Source organism: Onychostoma macrolepis, chromosome 12, assembly GCF_012432095.1.
Source record: "Onychostoma macrolepis isolate SWU-2019 chromosome 12, ASM1243209v1, whole genome shotgun sequence".
Taxonomy (NCBI): domain Eukaryota; kingdom Metazoa; phylum Chordata; class Actinopteri; order Cypriniformes; family Cyprinidae; genus Onychostoma; species Onychostoma macrolepis.
The window spans coordinates 27,994,894-28,022,549 of NC_081166.1; the positions used below are offsets into that span (position 1 = coordinate 27,994,894).

The following is a 27,656-nucleotide window of genomic DNA, read 5'->3' on the forward strand; positions in this document are numbered from 1 at the left end:
AAATTCTGACCAATTCTGTCAGAAAGCTGCTAGAATTAACAGGAACTTGAACTCTAAGCTCCCAATGCTGATCTTGAACAAAGTCTCTTTAAGACAAGTCATGTCACTCAGCGGCCATCTTTGAAACGCCTCTCGGGCATCCAAGTGCAGCTCCTATCACTTTGAATGGGGAAACATCAAATTCTCCAAAACACTAAGCTTACGATTAAATTTCATATTTGAAATCATCAAAGAAATCTGACAACAACTGTATCATAAATGTTGTTTCTTTTGCTCAAATAGCATTATAAAAAGCGTATTTTTCAGCCTAGATCAGCCAGTGCGCATGCGCAGTCCTAAAAGCATGTCTCAGAACGCTGACTGTTTCTATAGCAACCGGGACTTCTAACTGCAGCTGCAGTGACACGCTGACTTTACCGATTAGTGATTGGCTCTTTCATTCAGAAGGCGGCCATATTGAGCGTTGCATTTTTCCCCATTCAAAACTATACGAGAGACACGTCTTGGGTATTCTATAGCCTTTGTCTTGAAGAAGCTGCCAAGGAGGCTGAACAAGTCCTTCAAAGGTTCAACCCTTCACAGGTTTTGTTGAACACATTTAGCTATAGCTGATTTGCTTCAATGAACGCATCCTTGTTTTGTGTTAATAATAACTTTCCTTACTTGTTCTTGCATTGTTACGTTTGTTGCAATTTTGCACTTTGACAGTCAGTTTGAGATTATGTAACTATATAACTATATTTTATTATTGTGTGTATCGGATAGTTTACAAAATCAAACTACTTTTTTTAATTGAAATGACTTGGGGAAAAAAGTTATTTACCCTACTAAATTTACCCTACTCTTTGAAATCATGATTGCATTACAATATGTTGTTTTAAACTCCAAATATCTTATTTATAACTTCATTATATTTTACTTACAACTGAATAATTGTTAATGAAGAATTATAATGAAGTTACTTGTAATGTTAAATGTAAAAAAAAAAAAAAAAAAATTGAAAGTAGTTTCAATGTAGCTAGATACTTTTTGATAGTAACTTGTAGTGTAGCAAGCTACTTTTTCAGAAGGGTAGCTTGACTGTAGCTTAACTACTTTAATTTACGAGTAGCTTGTAGCTGGTCAAGCTACAGTTTCAGAGTAGCTTCCCCAACACTGACAATGTATATGTGCATATACAGTATGTGCGAGTGCTGTGACAAACTCCTGTGCTCCACTGCACTCTGAACAAGCAAAAGACACACGAGAGTAGTGTTTTACATTTTTCACATCTGTGTGTAGTTTGTCGTGTATGTGGCTAATTATTTTATGTTCATGTGTAGAGTTACTATGCAAAAATACAATTTTTAGAAGAGTTAAAACAGTTTTCAAAGAAGTGTTTGCTTTTGCAAGATGTGTGTGACATTTTGTATGTTGTGTGTGTTTTGTGCGTAGAGTTTTGAGAAATGGAGCCATCGTTTCAAAAACCTTTTTCTTTTTCTTTTTTTTTTGCATTTCAAAACATTACAATAATTAACAAGGGGCATACGGATAGTTTCAAAAACTGTGCAAGCAATTTGAAAAAAAAATTAATTAATGCAAGGAAGGTACACTACACATGTAGATTGCTGCCATCTAGTGAACAATTCCAAAACAATCCACAAGACATACAGTTCAGACCAAGATTACTGTTGAAATAGTTTTTTTATTTTTCTCAAAATATGGTTTCAGAGTCACTAAGATTGTTTAAGAGTTATTCACACACACACACACACACACACACACACCCACCTGTTTTAGTTTTATATATTTATTTATTTATAATATCCATTTTAATAGCCTACTGCAAATTACTCATAAGCTTAGTGCTAATGCACAATTTACCCTATAAACATTCATGCATGCTGGTTACCTATAATTACCAGTCATGTCATTTACGATCAAGACAGATTTCTTACTAGCTAAATAAATGCATAATGTGTGTGTGTGTGTGTGTATTTTTGTATGTTGGGTTTATTTTATGTTGCAATATAAACTGCATGTAGCATATTTGCTCACAGTTGTAAGGTACAAAAAACAGTTTAAGCAACTAAAAACAGGTCAGTGGAGCTGGAACATAGACACTAACATGTTACTGTCATTTATTATTCCTGTAAAAGTAAGTTAGCCTATTCTTTATTAAGAACCGATAACAGTTACTATCGTAAAAAATAAAGAATTCCGGTTTAGAGTCAAATACCCAATACATTAACACTAAAAATGTCAGGTCAGGGCAAGGTTTAAATTTTTCATTGGGACTTGTCACAGACACATGTTCAAAGAACCACATCTGTTTGCAAGTTTATTGGGAAATATTCACTGCATTAAAAGATGGGACAACCTCAGCCTTTCAGAATTTACAAGAAATTTTGAAAAGGTGTTCCTTTATTCATGATACTGAATTTAATTATTGAATTGTATTATTTAATTGTAAGTAATAGTATGATTGGACTGGTTCAACTAGTTTGTTCACATCTAGCGTGCTGCCATCTTGTGGACAATTCAATTCAAAAACTCTTTTGTTTTGTTTGTTTGTTTTTTCATGGCAAATTGTGGTGGCCACTGTGCTCTTGAAGCCTTTATGCAGCAGAATTTTGTAGCCTTCCCCAGATTTGTTCCCCGACACAATCCCATGAGATGTGGCTTGGTTTTGATCTGACTGATCTCATTTTCACCATTGACTTGGTCGGCATTGCTGGGAACGCCCACAAAACGTCATATCCGTTTACGCCGTGGGGGAAAACAAACCGTTCGAATTAATGTACGGAGACCTTGTTAGACGCTTGATCTTTACTTTTTGTTATGATTTCGATTGATTTTTGCTTGGTGCAATGCTGAAAAGTTGCTGTGTGGCGTTCTGTACCTCTAATAAGTAAAAAAATAAAAATAAAAACCCGATCTGAAGATTTACATACTGCCGAATAAACTGAGCGGGTAGCACACAACATCAGAACTCCGACAGCAGTTATTATGGATATACAACGTATGAAACATATCAAGCTTAATATTCATATTTATATGCACTCCAGATAAACTAGACTACTTACCCTCCAATGACCCTCCAATTAGTCCAGTTCTGATGGGGCTTACAGCAACCCTCCTTCACATCAAATAAATGTCACTCCCTGATATTTTGTGATGTAAATGTCATTAAAACATTTATTTCATATTATTATATACAATCCCTTACGAAAATTAACAATGTTATTACTATAGTAAATGTAGGCTATAGGCTAACCGTGTTTTTTGGGCGTTTTTATTACCAGTTTTAGCTTATAACCACAGTTCTACTACAAATACCATGGTTAAACTATGGTTAGTGTAGCAAAACATGTTTAATTTGTTTTTACCATGTTTACCTATAATAACCATGTTTTTTTGGTGCAACCACGGTTAATTTTCGTAAGGGATATTTTCATGTTATTTTTTATCTCTTTATTTTACGGCGTGTATTTGTGAAAATGATGAGGCTATACGTTTAGCACACACCACATAATGCTGTGCATTTCAAGGCACTTCAGTAGACCTTTAAACAACAGAAGAATCAGTTGTGGCACCAGGGCGTCATGTTTACCCATTCACCTTTCAGTTGCCTCTACAGTAAGTTAAGGGGAAACTAATTTTAAGAACAAATTTAAAAATGTACCATGATTCAGACATGTATTCACGTTGTTTTCTAAAAAAAAAAAAAAAAACTTATATAGCCTACCATTCAACTAAATAAACAAAAAATGTCAGAAGTAAAAAGTACTAACTAAAGTACTTTCTTTGCATCCTGGATACATGCAAATGAACACAACTTTGCTATTAAAAAGTTTTAATATCAAGAAATATTCTTTCTCTTGCATGTTGATTATACCACACTGACTTTGATTATTTATATTTTAAAACAATATTAATATATAGGGCCTATGAATAATTATATATTGAAATAAAATGGCTTGACTGCACATATGTAAATATATTTAGTAGCTAATAAAATAGAACATCATGCCAAACTACTTTTACCAGTATTTATTTTTTTCAGCGACTTTACTTCCTGCTGTATAGATTTACATAATGCTTTTCTTTTCCTTATAGGCACTTCCCACCAACCTTCAAAAGTTCAGTTGGAAAAGTTGTCTACACTTTGGAGACAAAACTATCAAGATCAATGCGTATTTCTAGCAAAGACAAAACAGAGTTTCATTATGTCTCCAGACCGGATGTGTCCAATCCTGAACTAATGGTGAGATTACAATCCCATGTATGTCTTTACTATACATTCATCTGTGTGTTTTGAGGTTCTCTCACCTTGCCATGTTTTGTCTTATTTAGGCGCCTCAGTACGGAACCAAAGATAAACAAATGAAACTCTTCCCCTCTGGGAGTGTCTCCATGAACATAAACACTGAGAAAATGGGATACTACCTTGGTAAAATTGTATTTCTATTCTAATAGTGTTAATGTTCTGCCATTGTCAATAAACTCAGTTTAATAAAACTTCAAATAAACTGATCATCGTAAACACATCCATTTAAAAAAGCCTTATTTAAACCATTTCTGTATATTTGTAACAAGATTAAATATATGTAAAATTGTAAATATCACACATCTTTGTGGAGTAGATGAACACTGGTAGATGGACTTTTCCATTCTTGAGTTTCATGTTTGCGGTCTGCGAGCACTCTTGTGTAAGCAAGTAGACTAAGATGATGAATTAGATCATGTGTTTTCAGCTGTTGTAATAATTTACAAAGAAGTTACACATTTCAGGCTCGAAATCAACTCAAAGTTCCCTCCCCATCAAAACCTACGCACCACTTGTAGAACTGGTTCTACTTGTTTTTTTGCTTTGTTTTAGGAAAACATTAACGTAATTTAGAGTTTGCGCAAAACTTATGCATATAATCAATATTATCTGTACAGATTTCTTTATTAATTTTCAGTGTATTTTTATCTCTCATATGTAATATGATTCTGAATTAAGAAGTCTGTTTTGTCAAAAGCCAGACAGAGTCATAGTACCTAGTGATATTTTATTCTGCAATTTTGACCTAATTGTTTCATTGTGTCTTGCTACAGGGGAGGGCTTGAAAGTTTTGGTTGAAGTTCAGAACAATTCTTCCCGTTCAATCAAACCAAAATACTGCTTGTATGAAAAACACAGTTTTTGTGCAAGAGGAAAAAGGAAACTTCACACACATGACCTGCTCATAGAGGAAGGGGAACCCATTGAGCCAAACTCAAAGATAACTGTCACCAAAGTGCTGTCCATTCCACCCAGCCTTGCCATCTCTATCCTAAACTGTAGGATCCTCAGTGTTGAGTACAGACTCAGGGTGAGTTTTAGCATCTAAAGCAGCGGTGGGGAACGTTGATCCTGGAGGCCCGGTGTCCCTGAAGAGAGAGTGGCCCTCCAGGATCAACGTTCCCCCTAAAGCATAGACATTAGAATGGCATATCTTGGTGTTCTATTTTTAATTTAAAGTTGAATAATGACGTGTTAACTGTATTTTAAATTAAGGGATGTGCTGATTGTTTATCTCAAAGAGAGATGGGTTTCTGTTGTCATTACCAGCTCCTGATTTAAATAATTAGTTTTTTCAATATCTGTGCTTGATGTCTAGGTCTACCTGGATGTGCCTTATGCCTCAGATCCAGAGATCAGATTTCCAGTTGTGCTTCTTCCTCCTCAGCCCGTCTCAGGGGCTACAAACAGTGACTTTGGAATCTGGAATCAACCACCCGGAAGCAGTATGTACCCCAACCCACCTCCACTTGCCCCACCACTTAATGTGGTTGGACCACCTGGTCAGTTTGGTGCCCCTGGCTACTATGGACCACCTCTGAGTCAGTTTCCTGTTCCTGGTTACACTGGACCTCCGGGTCAATTTGGTCCTTCAGTTTCACATCAGTCTGACCCATCAAGTGATTTTGGAATCACCTTAGACTTCTTTTATTGTTTTATCTAGAATTCTGGAATGATTTGTATATGTAGCCTTTTATATTTTAGGTAGTGATGTTGACTGTTAATAAGCTAACAACATTCTATACTATTTATTTTTGTATTTCTGAACCTTCAGTATAGTGCTATATTTTACATCCTATGAAAAAGATAAATCCTGCTTTATTAAGTAGAGTACAGTATTTTTTTTTTAAATGTTTCAAATTAAAGTAAGCATTTGTGCTGCTTTAAAATTGTACATTTATTCAACTTGAAATGTTAAATTGTACCAAGTGACAACTTTAAGGCAGCATGAATTTTTTTTTTGAAAAAACAGTTTTTTATAGTGTAAATTTACCATCAGTTTCTGCATAAAAAAGTTATGGATTTACCATGAACTTCTCCATAAACTGTTACAAAGTTTATTCAGAACTTAAACTAAGTTACAACAATATAGACCAAAAATTTTTGAACACACTGTGACACTATTGTTTGACTGAATAATATATTTTATGTATTCATATTTATGTATGAAATATAAAACTGAATTTACTCATATTATAGACTCGTATATTATCTTCTTAACAGGTGGAAAACTATTAACTATTATTAATTGAAATTTATATATATATATATATATATAGATATAGATTTACTCTTTAAAGCTCCCATGTAACTTTTTACCCTCTATCGGTAAAAAAATAAAATAAAACTGCTTGTGTCTTGCGAAAGAACGTTTTGGTTGTTTTTCGTCTCTGCACCAGTGTATGTGCAAGTCTTTAAAAAAAATATTATCTGAGCAGGTGCCATATTTTATGCTGTTGTTTCACTTATTGGAAACATTATCAAAGATCTGTCAACTGAAAAACATTTTCAAAATGACATAAAAGTTTGCAAATCGTTAACATATACGCTAATAATGTCAAATGTTAGAATAAACTCATGTTACTGTTAGAGAGTTATATGGCTTTCTGTCAGTTAATTAAAATATACCTGTTTACATAGGCGTAAATCCCGGGGGGGACGGGGGGACAGGACCCCCCCTATCTGAGGCTTGTCCCCCCTAAAAATATCATTACAAGTGACTCTGTGTATTGAAAATAATATAATGGACATATACTTAAAATAATTGTGTGATTAGTAAAACAAAATAAACGCAAAAAAACGTTTTAAGTTCAGAAATGTTTTGATTCCCCCCCTCCCTTTCCTCACAGTGGTTTGGTCCACTGCCTTCTTTCCTTCTTTACCGATACACACACACACACACACGAGTCCGGTGAGAGAGAGCAAGTTAGTTATGTGTAAGTAGGCTGTCAAGGCTATTTTATTCTCTTTAAACATCGAGTGAAATGATTCTTTATCTTTAATACAGATGATGCTGGATCATTAATAAATTAGTCATGACAAAAAAATTATGACATCCGATGTATTTTCTATGAGCGATTATAAATTTGACAAGCTTAATACCGTAGCTTGTCACCCACTACAACTAACATGGCGATAAGCCTGTGTGTGAACTGATATTAGGCTAATATTGTAGACCTATGTGTTGGGTTTAGTTCACTATGATGTTAAGTGGCAGATCAGTGGGTTTAATGCGGTTGAATTAATGCGAAAGAGACGAAACCTAAAATACTATGGATGAAGCAAAATAATAATTATAATATGACCGCGTGGTGAACCATGAACTCATATTTAAACACGGTCTCCATGCTATGTACACATGCTGTGTACACATATCTATCCTTGCAAGTACAATTTTGGCTGTATTATTTGTGTCCCCTTCAAAAATTGCTCTTGAGAAATTTTACGTTGTCCCCCCCTACTGTCAGATGAAATTTACGCCCCTGCCTGTTTAATAAGAAAAACGAATAGGGCTACATCTCTAGCTCGCTTTTCTTGCCACCTCTGAATAGCTAAGCCCCATGCTGATTTAGGTTTCATTATGGAGTCTGTTGCTTTCCCCTTTTGCCTGTAGACACTGTCCTTTTTGATTATTTATTTATTTTTTTACAAACACCCTGCTGAAAAAAAACCTACAAAAACAAGCAGGTTGGTTGGTTTTAGCTGGTCTTCCAGCCTGGTCATAGCTGGTTTAAGAGGGGTTTTGACCACTTCTTTAGCTTAAGCCTTCTATGTCCAGCTTAAACCAGCTAAGACCAGCTAACCATGGTGGTTTCAGTTTTTTTTATTTATTTTTTTTTTTTATTTCCCGTGAGGTTGCCATTTTGCATGACCCATTGATGCTAGTTGTGACATCTAACTTTCAGCTTCATGCTACTCCCACTACACGCCAGAGTTTCAGGAGTTTTTTTTTCTTGTTGATGGCAGTTCACTCTGTGGAGCATTACTAGCACCATCGGCACTTTTAAATATCGCCTGACTGTATTGTTTGCTTAAAACCTCAAATTGTTTGAGATTTGGCATCACCCTGTCCTGTGTGTTCAGCTCATTTGTTTTCTGCTCATATCCCCACATTTCAGACCCAAGCAGTTTCTAACCCCGTTTCGTGCAAAAAAATTAAATAGCAATTTATACACCTGTGCATCCCATATACCTGCTCCCAGAATCTCTTCAAACCTTACCAATCATTTCTCGATACTTCTCGAGAATCATTAGGCCTATATCATCACACTCCAATCCAATACTTTTTTGTTTACAGATAGCCTATATGATGTAACATGCTAGACACATGACTGTTTGGGTTTTGTCTTTATTCTACAACATCTTTAATTCAGTGGTGGCTGCTGGTCTTTCAAAGAGGGAAGCTCATTTTCGGCCTACATCATAAAAATTGTCCATTTATTTATATGTAAATTCTGCCCTACGTTCGTCTTTTCCAGTGACGCTAACCTAGCCTACTGTATGTATGAATGAATGAATGAACAAACAATCTAAAAAAAAAGATATTAAACTCAACGGAGGAAATGTGGGAATTAGGTTAAACTGAAACAAGACCCTCCAATCATCACGCAGAAGCCCGGCAACAAAACAACTGGCAACAAAAGCGGAAGGTGGAGGAGAGCAAAGAGTGTAACATCCACCAGCTCTGTGATGTCATCATGAATGAGTGGGAGAGGATTCCTGTAGAAACCTGTGCAGCTCTGGTGAATTTCAAGTCCGTAGGGGTTAAGGCAGCGCATAATAATGGTAGTCACACAAAATATTGGAAGTTTGGGCACAATTAGGACATGTTTGCTGTGAGGTGTACTCACTTTTGTTGCCAGCTGTTTAGACGTTAATGGCTGTATGTTGAGTTATTTTCAGAGGACAATACATCTATACTGCAAAACAAACTGTACACTGACTACCTTAACATGCATCGAAGTTTCATTTCTATAGTGCTTTCCCATGAATGAGGGGTGTACTCACTTTTGTGAGATATATGTATATGAAATGCAGACATACAATTTTATTCAGGGAATGGATGTCCACATTGCTGACCTATATGACGTCCCTACATGGAAACTAAGGGAACCTAGTTTGCCAGTAAGTTGCATAAAGTGTTGACAAGTCCAGCAGATACACCTCTTTAAGTGAAGATATGTCCAAGGAGATCTGAACATTTGTTTTTTTTTTTCATAGGACAATGTGGAATCAAAAGATATTGTCATTTTGCCAGCATGGTCTAGGGGGTCACAAACAGCAAGCCACTACATGCTTTGTGTACAGTTACGTTTTTTAGTGTTTCCTTTATTTTTTTAAACCAGTTGGTGCCCCTATAGCTGGCATTAATGGTGTATGATCTCCACTGGTATTATTAGTTGCTAAGAAGGAGGCTATTTTTCTGAACTCATTAAGTCCAAATGGGTTTGGAGATGAGGAATACCGAACCATATTTAGGTTTGAAACACATAAGCAGAGGACATTAGCAAGGTTTGACCTGTGATAGCTTAAGGCTAACACAGAGAACAGACAGTGCATGTAGTTACATGCTACTATGGGAATTAAAGTTAATACATGATGGGTGCCTTTTCTACAGTTCTTTCATCCAGTTAAGCCTGAACAGCACTCTGAAAATCTTCAATCTGATGACACTGTGTAACAGCCTCAACAAATACAGATCAAACCGAGTGAAATGGACTGATATCCTGTTCAGGCAAAGCCTTGTTCTATGGCTTCAGGTTGAGTAAAAGCCTTGTTCTCTGGCTTCAGGTTGAGTAAAAGCCTTGTTCTCTGGCTTCAGGTTGAGTAAAAGCCTTGTTCTCTGGCTTCAGGTTTGAGTAAAAGCCTTGTTCTATGGCTTCGGGTTGAGTAAAAGCCTTCTTCTATGGCTTCAGGTTTGAGTAAAAGCCTTGTTCTATGGCTTCAGGTTGAGTAAAAGCCTTGTTCTCTGGCTTCAGGTTTGAGTAAAAGCCTTGTTCTATGGCTTCAGGTTTGAGTAAAAGCCTTGTTCTCTGGCTTCAGGTTTGAGTAAAAGCCTTGTTCTCTGGCTTCAGGTTTGAGTAAAAGCCTTGTTCTATGGCTTCGGGGTTGAGTAAAAGCCTTGTTCTATGGCTTCAGGTTTGAGTAAAAGCCTTGTTCTATGGCTTCGGGTTTGAGTAAAAGCCTTGTTCTATGGCTTGGGTTGAGTAAAAGCCTTGTTCTCTGGCTTCAGGTTGAGTAAAAGCCTTGTTCTCTGGCTTCAGGTTGAGTAAAAGCCTTGTTCTCTGGCTTCAGGTTTGAGTAAAAGCCTTGTTCTATGGCTTCGGGTTTGAGTAAAAGCCTTCTTCTATGGCTTCAGGTTTGAGTAAAAGCCTTGTTCTATGGCTTCAGGTTGAGTAAAAGCCTTGTTCTCTGGCTTCAGGTTTGAGTAAAAGCCTTGTTCTATGGCTTCAGGTTGAGTAAAAGCCTTGTTCTCTGGCTTCAGGTTTGAGTAAAAGCCTTGTTCTCTGGCTTCAGGTTTGAGTAAAAGCCTTGTTCTATGGCTTCGGGGTTGAGTAAAAGCCTTGTTCTATGGCTTCAGGTTTGAGTAAAAGCCTTGTTCTATGGCTTCGGGTTTGAGTAAAAGCCTTGTTCTATGGCTTCGGGGTTGAGTAAAAGCCTTGTTCTCTGGCTTCGGGGTTGAGTAAAAGCCTTGTTCTCTGGCTTCGGGGTTGAGTAAAAGCCTTGTTCTCTGGCTTCGGGGTTGAGTAAAAGCCTTGTTCTCTGGCTTCAGGTTTGAGTAAAAGCCTTGTTCTCTGGCTTCAGGTTTGAGTAAAAGCCTTGTTCTATGGCTTCAGGTTTGAGTAAAAGCCTTGTTCTATGGCTTCGGGGTTGGGCAAAGACATTGTTCTATGGATTCAGTTTTGCATAATTTTTTTTCCCAGACAACTTGCAGGAGCAGTGGCTAATGGACCGTGGGTGGAGAAGACTGGCAAGGATTTTGATGTAACTTTGCTTACTATGTAATTTTGACATTTCATTTTGCTCAGCGGACACTATATACTATATACCGCAATGGTTGTCAACATCACATCTGAGTAACTGTATTACTTTTCAGCCATTTCCAGTTCAGTCAGATGGACAGAGCTGTGGGATCTTCATGCTTATGGTAAACTTATACAATTTCTACTCAATTTTTCCCGTTTGTCCTACATCTCTGTAATCATTATCTTTCTCTTTAACAGTACGCCCTCTGCATCTGTACTGGTGCCCAGTTTCACTTTTTGGATGTAAGTTGTAATTCATGGAATGTATGTATCCAAGAATGTTAAAAAAACAAACAATGCAAGACTCCAATATTACAGGCTGACATACCATCTATTTGGAAGTGGTGGTGTCTCCAGATTCTGGAGAAATTCTCAATCGCAAGGTAGGACACATTTCAAGCAGTAAAACATTGGTCTGCTTTACAGTTATGCTATATTAAAAGTACCATACTCTGACTTTTGAAAAGGCATGGGCAGCACTTCGGACAGCGCTTTGCCTTCTGGACAGAGGAGGCAGAACAGCTGATGGCAGGCACCCTATCACCTATTTATAGGATTGCTCGACCCCAAATAGTCAAGGTATGGCCAAACTAACCAGACAACCTTTTTCACATATGCATTCTATACAGGTAGGTCTCAAAAAATTAGAATATTGTGGAAAAGTTTAATTCAGTAATTCAATGTAAAACTTGAAACTCATACATTATATAGATTTATACAACAGTTCAAGTCAAGTGGGTTTTATTGTCATTTCAACCATATACACTGTGTATAGTGAGACAAAACAATGTTTCACCATGGGTCAAGTGGTGTTACATATAAGGTATATAAAAAGACATTTGGGACAGGTTACATTTAGTGCACACAGGTTAAAAAAATAGTGCACATACATTATTACAGTGCATCCGGAAAGTATTCACACCCCTTCCAATGTTTCACCCTTTTTTACATCGCAGCCATCTCCTAGAGACATTTATGTTCATTTTTTTCTCCTTAATCTACACTCAGTACCCCATAATGACAGCAAAATACAGAATTGTAGAAGTCTTTTCAAATTAATAAAAAAAACAAAAAAAAACTGAAATATCCAGAATTTCAGAAATTGGAACCTGTCCACACTGCCAAAAGTACCAATACCTGGTTTAATGACCATGGAGTCACTGTGCTTGATTGGTCTGCAAACTCATCTGACCTGAACCCCAAAGGGAATCTATGTGGTATTGCCAACAGGAAGATCAGAGGTATGAGATACAACAATGCAGGTGAGCTGAAAGCTGCTTTTAAAGCAACCTGGGCTTCCATAACACCTCAGCAGTGCCACATGTGGATTGCCTCCATGCCTCGTCACACTGATGCAGTATTTCAAGCAAAGGGAGGCCCAACCAAGTATTTAGTGCATATACGTGAACATATTTTTCAGAAGGCTGACATTTCTGTATTAAAAATCCTTGTTTTTTTATTGGTTGTATATGATATTCTAATTTTGTGAGATACTGAATTTTGGGTTTTCTTTAGCTATAAGCCATAGTCATCAAAATTAACACAAATAATGGCTAGAAATATCTCACTTAGTGTCTAATGAATCTATATAATGTATGAGTTTAACGTTTTACATTGAATTACTGAAATTTACAAACTTTTCCACAATATTCAAATTTTTTGAGACCTACCTGTATTTTCTTTGTGCATTATATGGTTATATGAGTTAACAGATGCTTTTGTCCAAAGTGGCTTACAAATAAAAACAATACAAAAGTTAGCAATCAATAGTCTAATGAAAATACCATAATATACAAACTCATAATAACTATTTAATTTATGCTGAAAAGATGTCTTTAGGCCCCTTTTGAAAGACACAAAACATCTTATGTTACAGGGTAGTCTTAATTTATGGTATTTTACTTTATCAAAGGAGGAACAGGTAGAAGTGGAGGAGCTGCCCCTCACATTGAAACATATGTACCAGGCAGAATACATCGTCCTGGGCTTTTCACCGGCCAGGTGCAAGAACCGTCATACATGTTGATGGATCATGATGACCAAATGAATGTGTGGAGGGTGCTGATGGAGTCGACGGAGTGGGATGCCAAGGAGCCTTTCATGTTCATTTTTGAAAATATCCAGGACATGGAAGCATTCATGATTATCTGCAGAGACACCCTCAACCTGAGAGTAAATGCTGGACGTGGGGTGCACAGTCACCCATATACAGTTTGTTAGTGTGTGAGAGTGCATCTGGGTGACTGTGCACCCCACACACTGTTTGTTAGTGTGTGTGAGAGTGAGTGACAATTTTTTTCTTTTTTTCTCATTTCTTATTAAAAATACTCTGGTTCACTAGTTCACCAATAGGTCTCTCTCATGTCACTTCTGTGTGCACACCATGCGTTCTTTCAAGTCATTTCCATTGTCAGTTTGAAATACTCCATAACGTTTCCCAGACTTGTTTGTAGTTCTTTCTTCATGTAAATGCAGATAATCTAGGCAGATTACAGATTATCAGATATACTAATACAAAATTACTCAATTTGAAGTTAACTAATATTAGCAGCTTTTAATAAAAAAATGACACGAACCGTCTTTGACAATACTACTGATCTCAGATCGAAACACGGCAAGTTAAGTAGGCCTAATGCCAAACAGCAATGGATCGCAAAGGGGAGTATGGAGGAAACTGAACTTTTACAGTGACAGAAAGACTCGGACATTATTCCACATGTAACCAAAATCGTGTATGTTCATGTAACAACTCCTTTATTATTTTGGATTGTCAACCACGTAAACACATCGTAATGCATAGCGTAAACTACATTTAAAAACATCCAAATAGACCCGCCGTGAACTGTTAAATGAAAAACACAATGTAGCCTACAAAGATCTGCCGCCTGGCCGTCAAGCGTTTCATCGCGTGATACCAATCGTGTAGGGAAACCGTGACGTTGTCTACTACGTAATTACGCGCATGCGCAGAACGGATCGTGCAGGTGGAACGGTCTCGCTGCTGCTGAGCGCCAGCGGTGGCTCTGCGGTTGCCAGGTGCGCGCGGACTCCCCGCTGAAGGGGGATTCATGAATCGAGGGTCAGCCAAAAAGCGCAAAATGAAATGTACATTTAGGTAAAATAATTAAATATTACATGAAAATGTAGACTTTTAAATGTCTGTATACAGTATAACATCTGTTTGTTTTCTGTTACATGAATATAAAATGACATTTTAAAATATTTGTTTTATTATATACATTCAGTATTTATATACTTAAATCACATCTACATGTAGTTTTAAATAATTAAATCAAACTTTTATTACTGAACATTGCTATTATTCCTGTTTCTTTTGTTGTTGTTTTTTCTGTTGCTATATGAATATAAAATTATATTTATAAAAGAAGTAGCTTAAACATATATAAAAATACATTTTATTGCATTATACTGTGTGAGTGCATAATTTCATTGTGTATACAGTAGTAACGTACAGTAGTATACATTTAGTTTTATATATTCTTGTTGATGAAATCTTAATATCATTATATATAGCATATATTTAATTTCCTCTTCATATAGGCTAGCCAATATACAATGTAAATGTATTCATTGTATATTCCATGTTTATTATAGCTTGTTTCTAATATTAAAGGGCAAGTTCACAGATTCTCAACCAACTATATATCCTTACAATATCGGCATAAGTAAACGAACAATGTGTATTATTTTTACGTGTCACCTGCAAACGTCTGTCGTATGACATAAAACGCGTCACTTTTGACAGCTCCAGGACTTTTGTATAAAAACTACAGATCGAACTACTTCCGCATTTTTGTATCCCGTTCCCGGATCATCTGATCGAGCCCAATGCATTATGGGTGCTGTAGTTTTCCTAACTTTTTAAAATTTATTTTTAACATCGCTATGGCCCTGTTTTGCGTTTCTACTGCATAGGTAGCCAAATCCCATGTCAGCGATGACTTAACCTTATTAAGGGTTTGTTGTTGTTCATTTGATTTGTTCATTTTGTTGGTAACAGTGTTACTTATAGGCTACATGAACATATCTTAGGGTTTATAAAAATCAGATTTAACACAAAATGTAAGCAGAAATTGAGAGGATCATACAGAGGGGTGTTTGTTTATTATTTTCCACTCCATTATCCATTGACAATAATCTCCTCTCCTGTCAGTTCATAAATGCTTTCCACTCATGGATACTTGAGAACCATGTCTGATATCCTTCCGTTGCCCTTTAGAACCATCTGGTCCTCATAGACATAAACTGTCCCGAAGGCATTACTGTCTGGACACGTTTCAATCACCCCCTCCAGCGTGATGTGGTGAACGCCAGACTCGTCCATGTAATATCCTCCATCATGATCGTGTCCCGCCATGAAGCAAACCACGCTCTTATGAGAGCGCAGCACGGACTGCATGGCGTCGTAGTTCCACGCCAGACAGATGGGGTCTGTGACGCATGGGTGAACGGGAAGATGACCTACACAAGTACACAATATACAGCGATTATCAAAAATTTGGAAACATTTTTAAATGTTCTTAATTAAGTCTCTTCTGCTCACCAAGGCTGCATTTATTTGCTCAAAGGTACAGTAAAAATTATGAAATGCTATTGCAATTTAAAATAATTGTAAATTTAAATCAATTTTCTAAGTGAATCTACTGTAAAACGTAATTTATTCCTGAGATCAAAGCTAAATTTTAATTTGCTGCTTCAGATTTTTGTGGAAACCATTATAAATGATCACTGAAAAGAAAGACATGAATGCTTGCATCAAGAACACGTTAAATTGATCCAAAGTGACCAATGGAAAGGCATTTATAATGTTACAAAAGATTTCTATTTCAAATAAATGCTGTTCTTTTGAACTTTCTATTCATCACAGAATTCTGAAAAATGTAAATCACAAAAACTGTATCACGGTTTCCACAAAAACATGAAGCAGCACAACTGTTTTCGACAATAATCAGGAATGTATCTTGAGCAGCAAATCAGCATATTGACTGATTAAGACTGGAGTAATGATGCTGCAAGTTCAGCATTGACCACAGGAATAAATTACATTTTACGATATTTTCACATAGAAAACAGCTATTTTAAAATTGCAATAATATTTCACAATTTTAATTGTTTTTGATCAAATAAATGTAGCCTTGGTGAGCAGAAAAGACTTTATTAACAACACTGAATAATGTTTTGCAAACTTTTGACAAGTACTGTAAAGAGCTGAAAAGACCAAGCATAAAGATCTCAAAAGCATATATACTTACTACAGACAGTTACTCTCTCCTGTTTCTGGTCAGCAAGAGTTAAGACTTCATCGAGCCACAGCAGCTGCTCTTGGCTGAATCCGCCATTAAATTTCACAAACCTTTGTTCCAAGCCATTGAATACTGTAAGAAAGCACATAAACAAGTTGTACCCAGTCTGTGTTTAACTGGTTTTAATTCACCCACAACAGTACTAGCTGTTTACTTACACACTGAAATGTGTCACCATGACTATTATAGACAGTAAACATGATAAAACCACATGTCAACCTGCTCCAAACAGTCTTTTCTGACATGTATGATTCTACAGAATGTGCACTAATGTATTTCTCAAGTTATGTCTTGTTCAGACATATTTTCCAGGGTTCATTCCATCACTTGCTCACCAACGGATGCTCTGCAGCGAATGGGTGCCGTCAGAATAAGAGTCCAAACAGCTGATAAAAAACAATAAAACATGAGTAATCCACACCACTCCAGTCCAACGTCTTGTGAAACCAAAAGCTGCGTGTTTGTAAAAAAAATCTTTAAAACATTTTTAGCTGAAATACAAGTCTAAAATCCATAATAACGCTTCCTGTAATCCAAAATATCACTTATCAGCTGTTTGGACTCATTCTGACGGCACCCATTCACTGCAGAGGATCCATTGGTGAGCAGGTGATGGAATGCTACATTTTTCCAAATCTGATGAAGAAAAAAACTTGGATGGCCTGAGGATGAGCACATATTCAGCAAATGTTCATTTTTTGCTGAACTATTTCTTTAAAAATCATAAATCACATTTATCTGATCTCTTAATTTTTAAGATTAAGGTTTAATGTCAATATCTCAATGTAGTTTATTTTGTAATGCTGAAATACAAACAGTGGGACATTTAGTTTTTACATTTTCATTTAATACAAACCATTTGGAAGGATTTACTGTATATAACTGGTTAAATTTGGTTTAATATGTGAAAAGAACAATGATTTGTGGTAACTTATTACTGTTAATCATTTATTTATTTTTAATAATATTTAATAACATAAACCCAGCTTCATGGTTTTTTTGTTTTTTCAAATTGTCCAAATTATATTCGGAGACTAAAGGTGATAATCTCCAAGACTTGACTTGTATAACAAACCCTGCCTGTTCATATGTTGCTGTTAAATTCATTTATTTTCTATATAAATTAATTTGAAATGGACCAGCATATGCTTCAGCTGCAGCCTATGTTTTCCAAACTTCTTTTTAAATATAATTCACATTTTAATTGTTCCAATTTTATTATTATTATTAGGCTACTGTTCTTTTATTTCTTTGTTCTATTTTTTTACTTTAATCTGTTAAGCACACTACTCTAGTTCCACTGCCTTCCACTATAATCTCACACAGGTTTGGCTGCAGCACCTGGCGGCTGGTTGAGATCAGGGTTGCTGTTGTGTTCCTGCAGGAGTTTCAATGATCGTTTGTGTTTCTCGCTGCTCTCGTCTCTCCCGATCACGCTGATGTCATACGCGTCCAGCAGCACGAACCGAAACCCGGGGGCGGGGCTGAACTCGTACGCGTAAATGCCATCCGCTAGTAGGTCACTTCCACTCCCGGCTTTCGCCGCGCTGTTGAGCGGGGAAGCGAGTAGAGTTTCCCTGGAGAAGTTGTAAAACTCGTGATTGCCCCACACGTGATGCACATCCGCCGAGCTCTTGTCAAACTCCCCGATAACGGTGTCTAGAGCCTGTTCAGAAGCGCTGCGGCTCTTATTAAAGCCATCAATAATGTCACCCAGCTGAAGGACGCACCTGACGCGCTGCTCTTCCCAGCGGCGCGTCGCGTTGCGCAGCAGCTGGAGGCTGCTCCTGTAGAAGCGTTTACGCGTTCTCAGATAATTCAAGCCGTCCTCTATATCTGCGTACTGTATGTCCGCGATGATCCCGAACGCGAACACCGGCGGTGCGCGATCCTCCATCGCTGCTCTCCTGATCAAACATATGTGTAGATAGATGCGCTTTTTATTGCAAGCTTTTAAACAATGAACATAGAAAGACAATTATCAGTTACATTCACTCAAATTGTAGGAAACAATATTAGCCTATTATAATAGACTTCTCGTTTCTTTTAATCAGTGACCTATTTCTATTTTAAAATGAGTGAAATAAATCCTATGAGCAATCTTGAACAATACCTCCCAAATTTTATTATTATTATTATTATTACTACTACAGTAATACTAAAGAGTCTGGAGACTTTAAAAGTCTCTTTCTAGTTGACATCCTGAAATTGTGATCTCCAAAATCCTTTATCTAAAGGAACAGTAGAGAGAGATTTCTTAGATAATTATTATTACAATTCTTGTCTTTTAAATGTTAAGACTTAAATCTAAGTTGTTTAAGTTCTAAATTCTACATAATTGTCTAGCAATTTAGTAAGTTCTGATGGAATGGCATTAATTAGTCATGTTCTCCTTGACAGGTAGGCCTACATAAAATGAAAGTTTTTCTAAAAATGCAGAATAAGAATGTACTTGATTTTGAAACATCTAATACTATATTTAAAATTAAATGGATATAAAATTATATTATGATATTATTCATTTGAAAAAAAAGTAAGGTGGTTTTGAATTTCTTCTTAATTGTAATTTTAATATTAACAAGCTTCCCATAAATCTGTCAAATTTAGCCTATCATGGATGGTTATATAAGCTCCAACCTGTTTCTCTCCTCACATAAAAAAAAAAAAAAAAACTTTTTATCTTGGATTAGAATTTTTATTTATTTTTTTGATAATAATACTCTCCTATGCAAGGACAAGTCTCTCATTAACCAGCTATTACATTTATTTTGATTTTTTTTTTCATAAAGGGTAACAATTAAAGTTAATTCTTTATTTTTGGTCTTTACATATCTTAATTCCTAAATAAGAATTTTTTTATTTTAATTAAGAGTCTGCATTAAACTTTAGAACTACATTACCTACTTTCATGACTAATAAAAATAAGAAAGGAGATATTGGATCTTCTTGTTTAACACATCTTTTTATACTAAATCCTTGAGTGGTCCCAAACGGTAGTAGTTTAACAGAACTATTAGGTTATTGGTAGGTTTAGGGGTGGAGATGGGTAGGTTTAGGGATCAGGGGGTGGAGACAGGTAGGTTTAGGTAAATCTAAGGTGGGAGGAGTTGGATCTAGATCCAACCACACCCCCTGGATCTTGTGTTCTGCAGTGAGGACCATCTCAATATTGTTGCCAATATATCTTAAGGTGATGATACACGGGGCGATGCTGCCAAGCGACATTGTTTGGAGAATAGACAACAAATTTCTATCAAGTCTCACCTGGCAGTAACATTGCTCAAAAAGTTGTCCCGTGTGTCATCACCTTTAGCGGCCTTCCGCCATATTGGAATGGCCAAAGCCGGTCCGTGAACACTTGACAGCAAGTGGCCTGTGTGTCTGTAACACTAGTAATACGCATGTATTAATATCTGCAATAGACTTCACAATAAACTAACACAATACAACAAGATGAAGCCGATTAAAACACGACATTTAAAAGGTACTATAGTTTATAACCTGTACACATTAAAAAACAACAACAACATCACATTCTTACCTGTGAAAGTTTATCTAGTTTCTTCAGGAATTTACATTTCATCGGTTTTTACATCCAGAGGCTGAAACTCATTGATTTTTTATTTTGAGTGACGACGTATTGACCGATATAAAATAGCGGACGCGACTTGTGTGGAGCAGTCCAATGCGGCATCTACGTATATACAGTATATCTATGCTCCTGAACGGTTTGTGCGCAGCTCCGCTGAATAAATAGATAATTAATTTACTAGAAATCTTGAACATACCGTTTAAACACCGTATATATAGTGAGAGTTTAACATGTAATCATAACTAGCGCGTGAAAGCGAAAGCTTGGCGTCCATTGACAGATCGTGGATCGTACCATGTCACATTTGCGGGGGGGTTAAAACAAATACTATAATCCACAAACTGCACTAAACACCACACAATACTATGGAAGAACACGAAATAAAATTAAAAAAATCACAATTTTTAATTCTGTGGCCGAAAAGAGCTTTCATACATAACCGTATGCAAAGCCCGACTTCTTTGAATTTATAACACCTCTGTAACAATACGTCCGCTTTAGGACGTTCAGAGCTTGTGGTGCATCACAATAACACTATCTGTATCCACGAGAGGGAGACAACACACAACCAAGACCAAGCTGGAAAAGTGATTCATATATTTCCATTCGGTTTCACTTCTGTAGCTCCTCTAAGTGTTAGTTACATCATTTGGAGTTTTCTAACAGATTATTCATTTCAGGAGCAGGAAAGTACCTCTCTATGACACACAAAACCGTGAAAATCCATGACACACATCAAAAAGACTGTTTAGAAAGTGTGCTTCATTTCAAGTAAGCCATAGTCTATTAATAGCTATAAGACTATAGAAACAAATGGCTACTGTTGTGTGCAAAATATGCAACATTTGTCAACACTGTTTCTGGCACGTTTTAATTCAAAAGTTAAACGGAGTTTACAGTTCATTTATATCAGGGGCGGAGCCAGGGGTGGCCCTGGCAAATAAGATGTTAGGCTACATGTCAGTAAAACAAACTTTCCTGTCCTGACAGCTGTTTTACCGTGCCCACAGCGCACGCGCGAATATAGGGCGCACGCTCTATATCGCTTCATCATAAATAATGCGCGCAAGAAACTATGAGCATACAATGTAGTTCTGTCGTCAGTTAAGGCATGGAATTACCAAAAAGGCGATTAGTGCATTCATGTATGTATAGCATCACATTAAAGAACGTCTCTCAAGTGCATGTACTAAAATATTGTGCAATTATAAACGAAAATGAAACAATTAAAATGCATAAAATAACTCATTTTTTATTTATTTATTTATTAACCAATTTTTATCACTATCTGCATGTCTCATCAATGAGTATGCATGCAATGATGGAGAACAAGCTTTTGGGGGTTTTGAGAACCAGAACCAAGCTGACTTGGTTCCCTTTATTAAAATACCTGGAGGTGGGGAATAATAGACACAAGTTGTCATATTCACTCAGCATTACCTGATCTAATTCACAAATATCTCAATTACAATTTAGCAGAAATGAATTGTATTCAGTTGTGTTTTAGGCACTAAAACAGTCCAATACTTTATAGTCAATCACATTTTCACAAGATTTCTGTGCTACCCCACACTGCTGGCCACCCATCCTGGTTCCGCCACTGATTTATATTAAACTGAATGCTGAATTTGCCAATATTTATATTGTTTATAATATTTTATAAACATTTGTCTTTCTTCACTGTTGCATTCAATTTTGTCCATGTAGGCTACTCAAGAATCGGTGCATTAAATCTAATCCAAATGCAGAATATCGCGCTTATATTTATGCAAGCAGGTTGTATTTATGCCGTTACTTTGATGTTCGATGTAAATATAGGCTACATGCATAGGCAAAACGTTGTATGTAACACATCTTTCCTACTTAATTCACAATATTTGATTTTCTAAAATGAATTAATAAAAGTTCATTGTAACCTGTCATAATAATGGCATCCCCATATTTCATCAGGAGAACTGTCTGATCTGTCGCAGTTCTTTGTGATCTCCTGTATTAGATCACACAGATGTTTAGTGACACAGATCAGGCTTTTCGGAATGAAGCAATGCAGTGAATGAGCTCTGCTGTCGCTGTGAGTGGGTGTGTTCACTCCAGTGCCATGAGCTGCGATCCTGACCGCGTTCACATTACAGTCCACTCCGACCACGAGAATAACAAACACGGCTTAAGCTCTCGGACGAGTTTGGAGTCATTCGGATTACAATTTTGGAGACAGTTTGGAGATCCGATTCGCCACCTGAGGAGTTTACGATGTCAGGCACGTTTTGTCGAAGTTTATACTCCTTTAACGGGGATCAGCATCGGCAGGGACTGAAGTTTGAGGCTGGAGAAGTGATCAGAATAACGCAAGCTCTGGAAGGAGGCTGGTGGGAGGGAGAGAAGGACGGAGTCAAGGGATGGTTTCCCTCAACTTACGTGCAGGTGGAGGTAAGATCGTCATCACAGGTGTGTGTGTGTGTGTGTGTGCTGGACCATCGAGTCTAAACACGGGAACTGTATCGGCTACCTTACAGGTGACACATCTGGGTTATAAAAACGTTGTGGGAACGTTGTTTCGAACACGTTGAAATGTCCAGTTTTCTTATCGTGGTTGTAACGTTATTTAAAGGTTACAAAAACGCTTCTTAGAACGTTCGGTAGGCTACAGCAAAGTGTTTAGGGAACGTTATTTTAAGAGCGTTTTATCTCAACATTATGAGAACGTTAATCACGTTTAAATAACACCATCGTTCCGAGAATGTTGATCTCAGAACCTTATTTTCTCAATCAAATATAAAAGAATAAACATTAGAACTTTTGGCCTAACATTTATATAACCTTTAAATAGCCTTATTGGTGAAAGTTGTGAAAACTTTCTGAGTAGTTCTTTCTTTACTAATCCTGCGGGGGGGAAATATGTTAATAAATGAGTAATTTTAGGGTGTTCAGTGTGAAATCTGTGATTCATAGTAGCCTACCTAATATGCCACTCGAGAGTCGAGACTCGTGCGAGCGTTTACTCGCCCGTCGAAACGTTTCAAACCGGTTCTGAATGTTTGCGATGAAGAGGGGCGTGAGTTTCCCTCACGATGGACATCTGTCTCTGATGAAGCGATGCTGTGCCCATTTTCGACTCCCTGCCAAATTATTACCCCTCTCGTTGAAATCGTTGGCTCGAGACTTCCTCGTTTCTCAAGCTGGGTCATTTCATATCGCTTGGTCGACATGAAACTTAGGCTACTCTTGTTTTGTGTGAATTAAACGTTACCAACAGTATTTTTGAGAAATAGTCAAATGCTGATATATACTCACTCACGTCAGTTTTATAGAATAGGCTACCCTGCTGAAAAAAAAACAATAGAACCCTGCCCAAAACACAATAGAAAATGTAATGGTTTTAATGGTTATAATGGGAATTGTATTGGTTTTAATGGAAACTAATGGTGTCTACTGGTATATGATGGATTCTATTGGTGTGATGTTAAATCCTATTGGAAAAATGCCCAAAACACACTACAAAAAGGAAGTTTGGGTTTTTGATGGTCCCTTTAACACATTCTATTGACTATAAGTAATGTTGCACCTACATTTCTACTGACTCTCATTAGAGTGTTAGTAGTGTGTTAGTTGACTGGTAGGGTTAAGGTTAGATTAAGTTGACGCCTTCTTGCAAAGCTGCTTATAGTCAGTAGAATATCTGTTGGGAGCCCAACACAATAAGGAGTTAGTAGATATGAAGCAGACAGTCTAATAATACTCTTATGAGAGTTTGTTGACATGTAGTTACAACATTACTTAGTGTCAACAGAATGTTCAAAAGGGACCATCAAAATAAAGTGTTACCGAATTTTGTAATGGTTTTACTGGAAAAAAAGCTCATGTTTATAATGGTATTTTAATGGAAACCATTAGAATTTATGTGATGGTTTCTATTGGGCTTCTATTGTTTTAGCAGGGACGGTACACATTAAGAAACCAACAGTATTTTTGAGAAATAGTCAAATGCTGATATATACTCACTCACGTCAGTTTTGTAGAATAGGCTAAACTCAACCTGGAGTGGGTCGGTCCGTGTTGATATCACATGACCAGCCTAATGTTATTGACCAAGTTACTAGGCTATCAATAAAAGAATGTTAATACTGTGTTTACTTTACATGGCCCCTTCAGTGCTCAGAAACTTGACAATAAGCATAAATACAGAAGTGCATTTATCACATTACGACATAAACACAGTAGCTAGAGCGATTAAGGGAATCTAAACTTGCCTTACAATCAATTTGAACTGATTCAGAGGGTAATGATTCCAGCTGTTATCAAACAAATGTTAAATTACATGACAACATGTCTATTTTTCAAGTTAGGCTATTCAGCTATATGTGTAAACACAAAAATTGCAGTGCAGGGTAGGAGTGGAAGATATAGCCAAAATACGATTTCACATTTTATTTCAGAATAACAGAATCACATTATAGTTATTAAAAGTTATGAATAAGAACAAATTAAAAATAAGAACAATGATGCAAATAACAAACAACAGAACCAATACAATATAAGTATTTAGGTTTAAGAAATAGGCTACTACAGAAATGTAAATGTAAGAATTATTCACTGATCCTTATTAAAGCTACTAAAGTTTTTCAGTCAAGATGAGTGTGAATTTTCTCTGATTTCTTTCCCCGTTTAAAAGTTATTGGAACTGTTGGAACAAATAAGCTAGAGTCGCATGATTTTTTTTTTCTTTTTTCCCTAAACCTGTTCAGCGCAAACCCATCTGGAGACTTCACTGGTCATGTCAATCACAGTGATGATTGTCTACAAAACACTTAAACAAATACTAACCCATAACCCTAATCTAAACCAGATCCATTGATCAGTCAGTCCATTCATGATTTTCACAAAGTATGAACTTTTCATGACAGGTGAGCATGATTGAGCTGACCAATGAAATCAGCTGAGGGGCGGAGTTTGATAGATAGATAGATCCATATGTAGATGATTAACATGCTAGTAATTCATGCTTGTTGATTAGAGGATGCTCACTCGTCTAAAGTGTTTCTCATACTTTCATCTCTTCCTCTTTTTTTGTCTTTCATTAGAATCTAAACATCCGAGTGTGTAAATAGTTCCTCTGATCTGTTCACCTTTACAGCATCAGTTTATTAGGGTGCATCACCTCACTTTCTCATTTCCTGTGTTTGGTGACAAACCAAATGTGCAAATGCTGTGATACGTAGCGTCTCTATAAATATCTGGCTCAAATGAATGCTACTCTGACAAATATTCACTACAGTAAACGGTGTGACAACTAACCCTGCTCTCCACTAATCTTTATATAACACATCATGCTTGTTTTAATCGGTGTAAACAGTCCTGGACAAACATCAGCCATTGGATGGATGGATGTGGGTCAGCAGATTCACATACACGTTTTCCCCCACTCTACCCTATTTGTTTCTGGAATCAGACAAACTTTGAGAAAATACATGAGTCAGATGATCAAATGGATTATCTGTTCTAAATAGCTGTCATATAAGTTGTTCACCTGCTGTAACAGACTAATTAATAAAGCATTAGTGTCAATGACAAACACTGAATGAATCTGACCGAATGCTTGGCGAATAACAGCGTCGCTCTTTAAAGATTACCGAATGACTGACAGGCTGTAATGAACAATGGAAATGTTCTGCTAACCAGAATGAATTTTGTCAGACATTGTTTCTGTGCAGAGAGAGAGACAGAAACGAGTTAAACATGAGGTGAAAAACAGAGGCAAACTGTACAAAACAGTCCTTGTTATCAGTCACACTGATAACTATTGTTTGCCATCTCAGTCTGTGGGAGTTTCGAGCTTCTCATCTGAGATCGACTGTGACGCTCCAAGTTTTACATCTGGAGAATCAAAACAAAGTCCAGAGAATCGTTCGGACATGCATGAGCATGTTGGTTTACGTGTTTTCTCTCTCTTTGGGTCTGGAAGAGACGTCTCACCCTCTCCGGTGCTTTAACCTCCGCTCACTGCTCGGCTGAGAATTAGTTTGCAAGCTTGTGTGAGAAATGACACTCCACACAGAGTGCTGTTTCTCTCACTGATTGATCCTCTTCAAGATTCTCTTTCACCTTAGAAACTTTATATTTAATTAAACAAGCATGTTTTCTCATAAGTTAAATTGTCCAGGTTGGTCAGGCCGCTGAAGTGTAAAGTTAAAGTGTAGAGTTAAAGCAGCGCTCTGTCACTGAGGGCTGTTAATAAGCGTGAAAGTGATAATGGATGAGTGAATAATAGGAAACAGACACTTCCCTTATTTGCCCTGATGGGCTGAAACTGCTGACAGCGTAAAATATGGGAGAGAAAAAAGAAAAAAAACTCCTGGCTTAAACACACTGTATGAGTTTGCTTTCTAAAGCAACCAATTCTGCACAATTATGGAGAAAACTTTAAACTCATAAGGAAGAAAGTTCTTGGCTTTTCATTATACCATATCTGTATGAATAAATTATTGCATTTTTTATTACTTTCAAAAAATTATATTTGTATTAATTTGTTGTTATTAAGAATGATTATTATTATTAAGAATACTATACTTACTTTCCTACTATAAGGATAACACATTTTTATTACTAAAAAGGATTCACTGAAAACAAGAATGATTTATCTTTTAATCATATTAAAAGTCTAGAATTTCTTTTTTTATTGTGAATAAATAATTTTGTCATTACTACAACATATATATTTTCGATAAATAATATTAGTAATGATAATAAACAGCTGTAATATAAATAATAACTTTATTAATAACATTAATAACAATAATACATATTTTATTATAAAAAGAAGTTATATATAAAATAATTTATAATTATATATAAAATATTTCTATTAATCAGAAAGGTTAATGAGAAAACCAGAAAGATCCTGCCTTTTAATTAAATTAGAACTCTAGAAATATTTTATTATTATGGATAAATGATTTTACTGTTATTACTACATTTTTATTTTCAATAAATAATATTAGTATTATTAAGTTCTTATAATATTATTTTTTAATAATAATAACAATAAATCATCTCATTATAAAAATAAGAATATTTGTATTAATAAAATAGATTAATTAGAAAACAAGAATTTTTTAAAATTATTATTGTAAATAAATAATTTGTTTTCAATAAATATTACTACTGTTGTTTAGTACTTATTATTATGGTTAATAATAATAACTGTTATTAATATTATAATTAATAACAATATAACAACAACATCAACAGTAGTAGTAATAGTAGTTTTTTTTTATTTTATTTTTTTATTAACAAGACTGCCTTTTAATTTTTATAACAAGAAGAACCAAAGTCCCTTTAAGGGAAGTCCTAAGATCCTTGAGCAGCATCTCAGTAAGAGCCATGAGGCCCTGAAGTGCTCTGTGTTTATG

At 36.2% G+C, this 27,656-nt stretch overlaps 3 protein-coding genes across 4 annotated transcripts in view; 2 read left to right on the forward strand and 1 right to left on the reverse strand.

The window, feature by feature from the left end:
* Positions 1–486: 486 nt before the first annotated feature.
* LOC131551302 (arrestin domain-containing protein 2-like) lies at positions 487–6,712 on the forward strand. The gene is made up of 5 exons (XM_058794131.1): positions 487–582; positions 4,099–4,246; positions 4,336–4,432; positions 5,083–5,339; positions 5,628–6,712. Exons 2-5 carry the CDS (start codon positions 4,172–4,174, stop codon positions 5,970–5,972), a joined length of 774 nt encoding a protein of 257 aa, XP_058650114.1. The 5' UTR covers positions 487–582; positions 4,099–4,171; the 3' UTR covers positions 5,973–6,712.
* A 7,445-nt stretch (positions 6,713–14,157) lies between these two features.
* adprm (ADP-ribose/CDP-alcohol diphosphatase, manganese-dependent) lies at positions 14,158–20,589 on the reverse strand. 2 transcript variants are annotated; one of them, XM_058793641.1, is made up of 5 exons: positions 20,200–20,589; positions 19,923–20,047; positions 18,000–18,565; positions 16,608–16,730; positions 14,158–15,816 (listed from the first exon to the last, which is right to left on the reverse strand). In XM_058793641.1, exons 1-5 carry the CDS (start codon positions 20,239–20,241, stop codon positions 15,527–15,529), a joined length of 1,146 nt encoding a protein of 381 aa, XP_058649624.1. In that variant the 5' UTR covers positions 20,242–20,589; the 3' UTR covers positions 14,158–15,526. The 2 variants fall into 2 exon arrangements, with proteins under 2 accessions (XP_058649624.1, XP_058649625.1); XM_058793642.1 differs by lacking the exon at positions 19,923–20,047 and having other exon boundaries at positions 20,200–20,575.
* Positions 20,590–22,342: 1,753 nt separating this feature from the next.
* Positions 22,343–27,656, forward strand: part of LOC131551064 (growth arrest-specific protein 7-like) — a 41,472-nt gene continuing 36,158 nt past the window's right edge. Inside the window, exon 1 of the mRNA XM_058793680.1 lies at positions 22,343–22,677. Coding sequence (XP_058649663.1) covers positions 22,501–22,677 — 177 coding nt within the window. The 5' untranslated portion in view covers positions 22,343–22,500. The remainder of the gene's footprint in view (positions 22,678–27,656) is intronic.